Source organism: Rhinopithecus bieti, unplaced genomic scaffold (assembly GCF_001698545.2).
Source record: "Rhinopithecus bieti isolate Rb0 unplaced genomic scaffold, ASM169854v2 scaffold_1306, whole genome shotgun sequence".
Classification (NCBI taxonomy): Eukaryota; Metazoa; Chordata; class Mammalia; order Primates; family Cercopithecidae; genus Rhinopithecus; species Rhinopithecus bieti.
The window spans coordinates 300332-309456 of NW_016803658.1; the positions used below are offsets into that span (position 1 = coordinate 300332).

The 9125-nt window shown below is 37.1% G+C and overlaps 1 protein-coding gene across 1 annotated transcript in view; it reads left to right on the forward strand.

Moving 5' to 3' along the window:
• TTC6 (tetratricopeptide repeat domain 6) overlaps window positions 1–8397 on the forward strand; it is a 225026-nt gene extending 216629 nt beyond the window's left edge. Inside the window, 2 exon segments of the mRNA XM_017895392.1 lie at window positions 7210–7435; window positions 7922–8397. Coding sequence (XP_017750881.1) covers window positions 7210–7435; window positions 7922–8058 — 363 coding nt within the window. The 3' untranslated portion in view covers window positions 8059–8397.
• The last annotated feature ends 728 nt before the right edge of the window (window positions 8398–9125 follow it).

The window sequence follows — 9125 nt, forward strand, 5'->3', positions numbered from 1 at the left end:
GTGTGTGATGTTCCCCTTCCCGAGTCCAAGTGATCTCACTGTTCAGTTCCCACCTATGAGTGAGAACATGCGGTGTTTGGTTTTCTCTTCTTGTGATAGTTTGCTAAGAATGATGGTTTCCAGCTGCATCCATGTCCCTACAAAGGACGCAAACTCATCCTTTTTTATGGCTGCATAGTATTCCGTGGTGTATATGTGCCACATTTTCTTAATCCAGTCTGTCACTCTTTGGTTATTTTCTTATGATATCTATATTTGTTTGATTTCTCATCTAAATCATGAATTCTTTTTTTCATATCTTTGTATTGCTTATCTGTGTTCTTTTGTTCTAAATTTCTTTAAGGTGAATATTTTGAATTCCTTTTCAAACATTTCACAAAATTTCTTTTCTTTGGGGTCTGTTACTGGAGACTTATTGCACTCCTTTTGGGGTGTATTTCTTTGCTTTTTCATGTTTCTTGTGTCCTTACATTGGTATCTGCTCATCTGGTGTAACCATCACTTCTTCCAATTTCATTAAGTAACTTTCATAGGGAAAGACTTTTTTCTGCAGATGTATCTATAAAGTGAGTTGAATAGGGTACTTTGGCTTAGGTTCTGGGTGGGCACCATAGAGTGGTATAGTCTGCATATGATTGCTTCATCTATAATCAGTGTCAGTGGTGTCTGTGAGTTCCTTGGTGGCTTAGGCTGTGGTTATTAGTGGACACTGGTGAAACTTTACTGGAGATGGTGATGCCAGGCAGTTCAGTCCTCAGGCCCTGAGGTAGCACATGGGAGCCATTGCAGGCAGTGGTTTTCCCTGGGTGGGCAGTCTTTGTGCTCCTGGCAGGGCACATAGGCACTGGCAGTGAGGGCGGTAGGCTGGGAAGGTCAGTCTTTAGGCCCCTGGGCTGGATGTATAAGCACTAGTGGTGTCCATGGCAGGGTGAGTGTGGTGTGAAATGTTATAGTTTTAGTTTTCATTGTAGAAATACTATCTTTCTCCTGGTGATTTTTTTTATTGTCTTTGAGACTTTGAGGGTAAGAGGTTTTTGTGTGTGTGTCTTTAAGATGAGAGATATCAATTTACGCTCCAATGTTAATAAGAATAAACTAGTAAATTGTTGGTAAAGGAGAGTGTCAGGGATAATTAAGATCAAAATCTTTGAGAATTTGATGAAGTTAAGAGTTTGGAAGTTGCACATTTGGCCCTTGATGGGAGCAGAACACACTACCCATTATGTCATTAGGGAAGGCAGAGGGTTTGGGAACATTTGAATGTAGATTTTGGTAGTATGTAATCCTATCTATTGATTATATCTTCTCCATGGATACAAGTATTAGTCACCAGTTAACAGTGGGAGTGAATGGTTAAGAAGGAAAGACAAGATGGCTAGGATTTTTAAAGAGAAGAGAGAAAATGTGAAATAATTGTGTTAGAGAGTGGTAAGATGAGCATATTAGAGTGTAGTAACAACATTAAGTCCTCATTTGAGGTTTGTAGTTTTAAATTTCAAAATGAGATCTTGAGTCTTTATTACTTTGTATATAATTCTCTCTATGCAGATTAAATACTGCTTTATGTCATGCAGTTGTTTCTGTGTTGATCTCTATCTCCTTACTCTGTAAGCTGTTAAGGGGCAGGAAGCACACTCTGCCCTCTTATCTCTACATTTCTCTGCTCAGAAAGTCCATTTATTATCATGACTTACACTACTTGAAACCCTCCTTCTTTCTTCTGAGCTCCTAACCCATATTTAGGAGTTGCTAAAACTGGATATTTTACAAGTTCATTAAAGCCCATTCTGAATTGCTCTCTCTATCCATTATCCTCAGCCGAGCTTTCTTCATATAAATGCTCTCTCAATTCGAGTTGTCATCTTCCATAAAGTCACTTGAATAGAAATGTCAGAGTCAACCATAACTTTCTGTTTCTTATGTCCTTAAGCTAATGTCATCTAATCCTGTCAGTTTTACATCTATCCTGTCAGTAGAGACAATTGCTCAAAGATCAGTTGTCTCTAACTTGACCAAACTCAGATCACCCTCTGACTGGATCCTAGAAATGTTTATGTGCATTGTAGTTAGTTAATGTGATTAAGGCAAATAAAATTCCCAGGGCAATTTTATATTTCCATAGATGTTTAAGATCTGCATGAAAAGGAGATATTCACCTTTTTCATTCATTTGTCTTTGATTACTATATGGGCATCATGTAGAAAAGTATTTGGTTAGATCCAAAGTGTAGTTTAAATTCTTTTTGAAGTATGGCTGTATTCCCTCCAAAGTATAGACAAATTATCTGGGCATATATTTCATGTAAAATATGTTCCATCTTTTGACTTGATATACTGGATGCCTGAGCTTTACAGTGCACACTCCCTCCAGAGACTAGCAAGCTTTGGGAATAGGTATTCAGCTATTCTAGTATGCTTTGGCCTCCGTGGAGAAAATGGCTTTTATTCCCTTTCACTCTCTGCCCTCATCCCCTTATTTCTGACTGTAAGGGAGGTAAGACTTAGGCTAGGAGGAAGGGTCCCTCAACTGATCTAATAAACTCTAGAGGGTTAAAAAAAATGTGTGTGATCTGGCTTCTTTTATCTTTAGTGACTTAATGATAACCACTTAATGTAATTTAATGATCTTAAACCACAGTTGGATGTGCTACTTGCATACATTATGAACTACAGGTGACTTTAAAAAATAACTGGATCTGCTTTTTTAATTAATTACAGCATAAGGGCATAAACCAATTATTAAAAAATCAAGGCCATCTGTTGTGGTAGATGCCTTTAGCCTCTAATTGCTTCATAGTTAATATTCTGATACTTCAAGTAACCTCATTAAATTTATAGGTTTCATTTTCTAAGTAATATATTTGGCAGCTAGAGTAGAAAGTTACACAGTTCAAAGTTCTTTTCTCTTACCCGAGAAAAAGAATTTGCTCTTACATGATTGAAGGTAAGCCTTGTGATGTGTAATTGTGTCTTCTTTATTGATAATTCATTGGTGAATTAAAATGAAGTCTAAATTACTTTAGGAAAAAAGTCTTGACCTGGCTTGGAGTCTTTCCCTTGCCTCATTTCTGAGAACTGGGGGTGCAGCCTTCTCTTCAGGAGAGAATCCTCTTCAAGCTCTTCACAGAAGGATGTCAGTTCTGTCCCCCTTCCCCCAACCTGTCTCAGGGTTGAGATGGATTTTACATCTTGAGCTAATTACCTCTCAAAAGTAAGAGGAAGCAAAATTCATGGAGTATTGCCTAAAGGTGATGTTCCCTCTCTGTGTATAGACACTGGGAAAAACATGATATGTAAGTAATAATTGACAGAGTCCTTACTACTTTCTGCGTATTGTTCTCAGTACATTACATATTAGTTCACTTAACCCTCACATCAACACTGGAAGTGGAGTTTTATTTGTTACCGTTGTTTTACAGATGAGGAAACTGATGCAAATAGAGTTTTAGTAACTCACTCAAAGTAGAGGCAGGATATAAACCCAGCAATATGACTCTATGGTCTGGGCTCTCAGCCACTGTGCAATCAGTGTTCTATATCATCCATGATGGAAGTGAATAGAGGACAGCTCTTCAGGAAACATAGAGGAAAATAGTGCAGTGACAGAGAGAATTTTAAGAAGGAAGGAGAGACCAAAGGTGTCCATGCCACAGAAATGTCATGGAAGACAAGAACTAGAATGTGTCCGTTAAGCTTGAGGACATCTGCAATTTTAGCAACAACAGAATTCATGGAATAGGGGGAAATAGAAGCCAGATTGTGTTTGGTTGGGAAAAAGTTGAGTATTAAGTAATTGGCGAGTGACAAGCTCTACTGTGAAAAGTGACTTTCTCTTTAAGGTAGGTTTTAAAGTAGCGGCCAGGTTTTCATCCATCAGGGAATTAGAGATTTCTAAGTCGACTAGCAGGATGTCTAATCAGCATCTCAACTATTTGTGGTGAAAGGCCAGTTAAAAAAAATTCTAGTATATTGTAATCAATATACATTGCTAAAACCCAATAAAAATGAATTACTAGAAATGTGATCAAGTGCTGGGATGTCATAGCCATGTCAAAATGCTATAAAAGTTACTTATTGTTTATTCTCAATTTTGGTACTTGCCTTTTTGCAGAGCTCTAGCAAATGGCTCTTGGACCAGGACTCCAGTACTGTTTTGCAGACTAACTTGAGGGTCCCTTTCAGATCAATGATGAGTTGTGAATAATCTCAAGTCTTTGGTCTTTTCAACAAGCTGATATTTCCTCTCTTTTTTATACCTTTTTTTTTGGTATAAGTGAGTTTTTATCACTCTTGTATGTTTTAGAACCTTATTTTGAAAAGTCTCTTGTGGTTGAGCTCTTACTCTGCTTTTTTACACAGTTTTACTTTTCTTTCTTCTTTTGTTTTCTTGTTTACTTTTTTTTTATTATACTTTAAGTTCTGGGGTACAGGTACACAATGTGCAGGTTTGTTACATAGGTGTAAATATGCCATGTTGATTTGCTACTCCCATCAATTCATCATTTACATATCCCTCCCCCAACCCGCCACCCACTGACAGGCCCTGGTGTGTGATGTTCCCCTCCCTGTATCCGTGTATTCTCATTGTTCAACTCCCAATTATGAGTGAGAACATGCAGTGTCTGGTTTTCTCTTCTTGTGTTACTTTGCTGAGAATGATGGTTTCCAGCTTCATCCATGTTCCTGCAAAGGACATGAACCCATCCTTTTTCTTGGCTGCATAGTATTCCATGGTATATATATGCCACATTTTCTTTATCTAATCTATTATTGTTGGGCATTTGGGTTGGTCTTTGCTATTGTGAACAGTGCTACAATAAACATACATGTGCATGTGTCTTTAGAGCACAATGATTTATAATCCTTTGGGTATATACCCAGTAATGGGATTGCTGGGCCAAATGGTATTTCTGGTTCTAGATCCTTGAGGAATCACCACACTGTCTTCTACAATGGTTGAACTAATTTATACTCCCACCAACAGTGTAAAAGCATTCCTATTTCTCCACGTCCTCTCCAGCATCTCTTGTTTCCTGACTTTTTAATGATCAGCATTCTAAATGGCCTGAGATGATATCTCATTGTAGTTTTGATTTGCATTTATCTAAACACCAGTGATGATGAGCATTTTTTCATAAGTTTGTTGGCTGCATAAATGTCTTCTTTTGAGAAACGTCTGTTCATATCCTTTGCTCATTTTTTTGATGGGGTTGTTTTTTTCTTGTAAATGTGTTTAAGTTCTTTCATAGATTCTGGACATTAGCCCTTTGTCAGATGGACAGATTGCAAAAATTTCTTCCCAATTTCTGATAAGTTGCCTGTTCTCTCTGATTGATAGTTTCCTTTGCTGTGCAGAAGGGTCTTTAGCTTTACATTAGATCCCATTTGTCTATTTTGACTTTGTTGCCTTGCCTTTTGGTGTTTTCAGTAATGGAAGTCTTTGCCCATGCCTATGTCTTGTATGGTAATGTCTAGGTTTTCTCTAGGGTTTTTATGTGTTTTAGGTCTTACAGTTTAAGTCTTTAATCCATCTTGAGTTAATTTTGGTATAAGTCGGAAGTTGAAGGGATCCAGTCTCAGCTTTCTTGTCATTTGCTAGTCATGTTTTCTCCAGCATCCATTATTAAATAAGGGAAATTCCTTTCCTCCATGCTTGTTTTGTCAGGTTGTCATATATATAGATGTTGTAATGTGTGTGTATTTTCTTGTATGGCCTTTTCTGTTTCCATGGTCTATATATCGTTTTGGTACCCAGTACCCATGCTGTTTAGGTTTACTGTAACCTTGGAGTATAGTTTGAAGCTCGCAGGTAGCGTGATTACCTCCAGGCTAAGCCCAGACTAATAAAGATAAAAGAGAGGAAGAATCAAAATAGATTTGCAATAAAAAAATGATAAAAGGGATAACCACGCATCAAATCCCACAGAAATACAAACTACCATCAGAGAATACTATTTAAACACCTCTATGCAAATAGACACTAGAAAATCTCAAGAGAAATGGATAAATTCCTGAACACATACACCCTCCCAAGACTAAACCAGCGAAGACGTCAAATCTCTGGAATAACCAATAACAAGTTCTGAGAAATTGAGGCAGTAATTTAATAAGCCTACCAACCAAAAAGAGTCCAAGACCAGAGTGGAGTCACAGCCGAATTCTACCAGATACAAAGAGAAACTGGGTACCACTCCTTCTGAAATATTCTGATCAATGAAAGAGAGAAGCCCGAGACGTCATTTTATGAGGCCACATCATCGCTGGATACCAAAACTGCAGACACCACACACAGCACCACACAGCACAGCGACACACGAAATTTTTTAGGCCACTATCCCTGATGAACATTGATGTGACAATCCTCAGTAAAATACTGGCATACTGAATCCAGCAGCACATCAGAAAACTTATCCACCATGATCAACTTGGCTTCATTCCTGGGATGCAAGGCTGGTTCAACATACGCAAATCAATAAATGTAATCCATCACATAAACAGAACCAATGACAAAAACCAAGTGTTATTTTTCTAATTTGTATTTTATCCTGTTGTTATGGCCTTCTTTTCTGTTTTATGCTTTAACATTTTTTATCTCTATACAGGGATCTGGGATTTGGGGTAAGAGGCAGTGTGAGGATTTTTTTTTTTTTTTGAGATGGAGTCTTGCTCTGTCACCTAGGCTGGAGTGCATTGGTGTGACCTCCACGCACTGCAACTTCCGCCTCCCAGGTTCAAGCAATTCTCCTGCCTCAGCCTCCCAAGTAGCTGGGATTACAGGCGCCTGCCACCACACCCAACTAATTTTTGTATTTTTAGTAGAGATGGGGTTTCCCCATGTTGGCTAGGCTGGTCTCGAACTCCTGGCCTCTGGTGATCCACCTGCCTCAGCCTTCCAAAGTGCTGGGATTACAGGTGTGAGCCACCACACCCAGCCAGTGGGAGCATTTTAACCCAGCCAACAGGAATATTATATCACTGACATTATCTAGAAGTGCTGACACATTGTAATAACAAAAAACAGATCAACTTTTGGTTGAGTTTACCTTTTTACATTCTCTGCAGACAATGCACCTCTGTACCTGGAATGAAATGCTTCTATTGCCCCCTTGGTATGCCACTGGCATTAATTTAAAATTAAGACTAAAAGTGCTTCAAATTTCTGTATAGTAAGTTGTCAATTAAAATATATCATTATCTTCATATTTTGTAGGCCAGTGACTACTTCTCAAAAGCTTTAAAATTTGATCCAGAAAATGAATATATTCTCATGAATCGAGCTATTACAAATACAATATTAAAGAAATACAAAGAAGCAAAAGAAGATTTTGCAAATGTAATTGAAAGCTGTCCATTTTGGGCTGCAGTATATTTTAATAGAGCACATTTCTACTACTGCTTAAAGCAATATGAACTAGCTGAGGAAGACCTTAATAAAGGTACACTTTTGGTAATTATTTTGGTAAGATTGCAGTGGTTGATTTGATTATTTTTAGACTACAAAAGAAGAAAATCATTAGGTCTATTTATTTAGATAAACTTACATAAGAATTAGTGGTTTTAGATATCTTATCCTTAATATAATCGATATAGATTCCTTTATGTAATGTCTTAACTTAAAGCTCTGGTAAACTGAGATATAGAGAATTATTACGAATCTATACACAAACAATGTCAACCTTTTGAAGAAAGACATTGTACTGTGTTTCCCCAAGTTAGTTTGCTTAGAAAGATTCAATATTTTTAATTTAACTAAATAGTTCTGTTTGAAGAAAAATATTTTCAAATAAAAAGTATTAAAGTTCTTGATTTCATCCACTGAGTTACTTTTAAAAAAAGTTCTTATACAATTTTTGTTTGTAAGGAAATGAGACTATTTTTTGAGTGCTAGCTTAAACATATCTTTATTTTTTTTTCTTTTGCAGCCCTGTCTTTGAAGCCTAATGATGCTCTAGTATATAAATTTAGAGCAAAAGTTCGTTGTAAAATAGGTCTGATTGAGGAAGCTATGGCTGACTATAACCAAGCACTTGCTCTTGAAGACCATGACTCAGTTATATGATTACATAGACCGTGGTTGCTAGAGTAGTTTACACAACTGTTCTCTCTGAAACTGAAACGTATTTGCTGTCTAAAAGGTTCCACCATTTTCATTATTGTATTCATTATGCTTAGTCTTCCATATAACCTTCTATGCATTTTAATAAAATGTTTGTTATACATTAATTATAAAATTTATGTCATTTTCTGCACATTTGGAAAACCTTGATAATGGAATTTTTCCAAGGTTGCAAATTTAAAGGAAAATGTTTCTTAAGGAATTAAATAGGAATGTTTCTTAACATTTAAAATATTTTCTTTAAAGTAATTCTTTTGAAATAATACTATGTATTGTAGAAAAGTGTCATCGACCTTTTCATCAATCGTTGCTGATAATGTATTCAACAGTATACAGATTAAAAAAATAAACAGAACTGATGACTATAAACAACTGAACTCAAGTAAAACCCTTCTCTTTTCCTTTAAACAGTGTGTATACAGGTCAATATTCTTCCTGATACCTATATTCTTTCAACAGACAAACATGTTTCTCTTTTACATGTGGCCTGCCTTCTAGGACAGCACCTATAAAGATTTTGGACATCATGTTTCCTTGAGATAGTTCCCTCTGCCTCTTTAATGCAGCTGTCATAAATATATATAAAATCTGTATATATTTATAATTCTTGCATTGCAGGAGTTGATGAGTGAAAATAAAACAACTAAAAATTATTTATAGAGTGTCTCTGAGGAATCTTTGAATGAACCAGAGAACTCTTTCCCTTTGCCTCACTGATAACAGCAAGACTTCCTAACTTTTTTTTTTTTTTTGAGACGGAGTCTCACTATTGCCCACACTGGAGTGCAGTGGCACGATCCTGGCTCACTGCAACCTCCACCTCCCAGGTTCAAATGATTCTCCTGCCTCAGCATTCTGAGTAGCTGGGATTACAGGCATGTGCCACCACACCCAGCTAACTTTGTATATTTAGTAGAGATGGGGTTTCACCATGTTAGCCAGGCTGATCTCGAACTCCCGAGCTCGGGTGATTGGCCCGCCTCCGCCTCCCAAAGTGCTGGGATTACAGG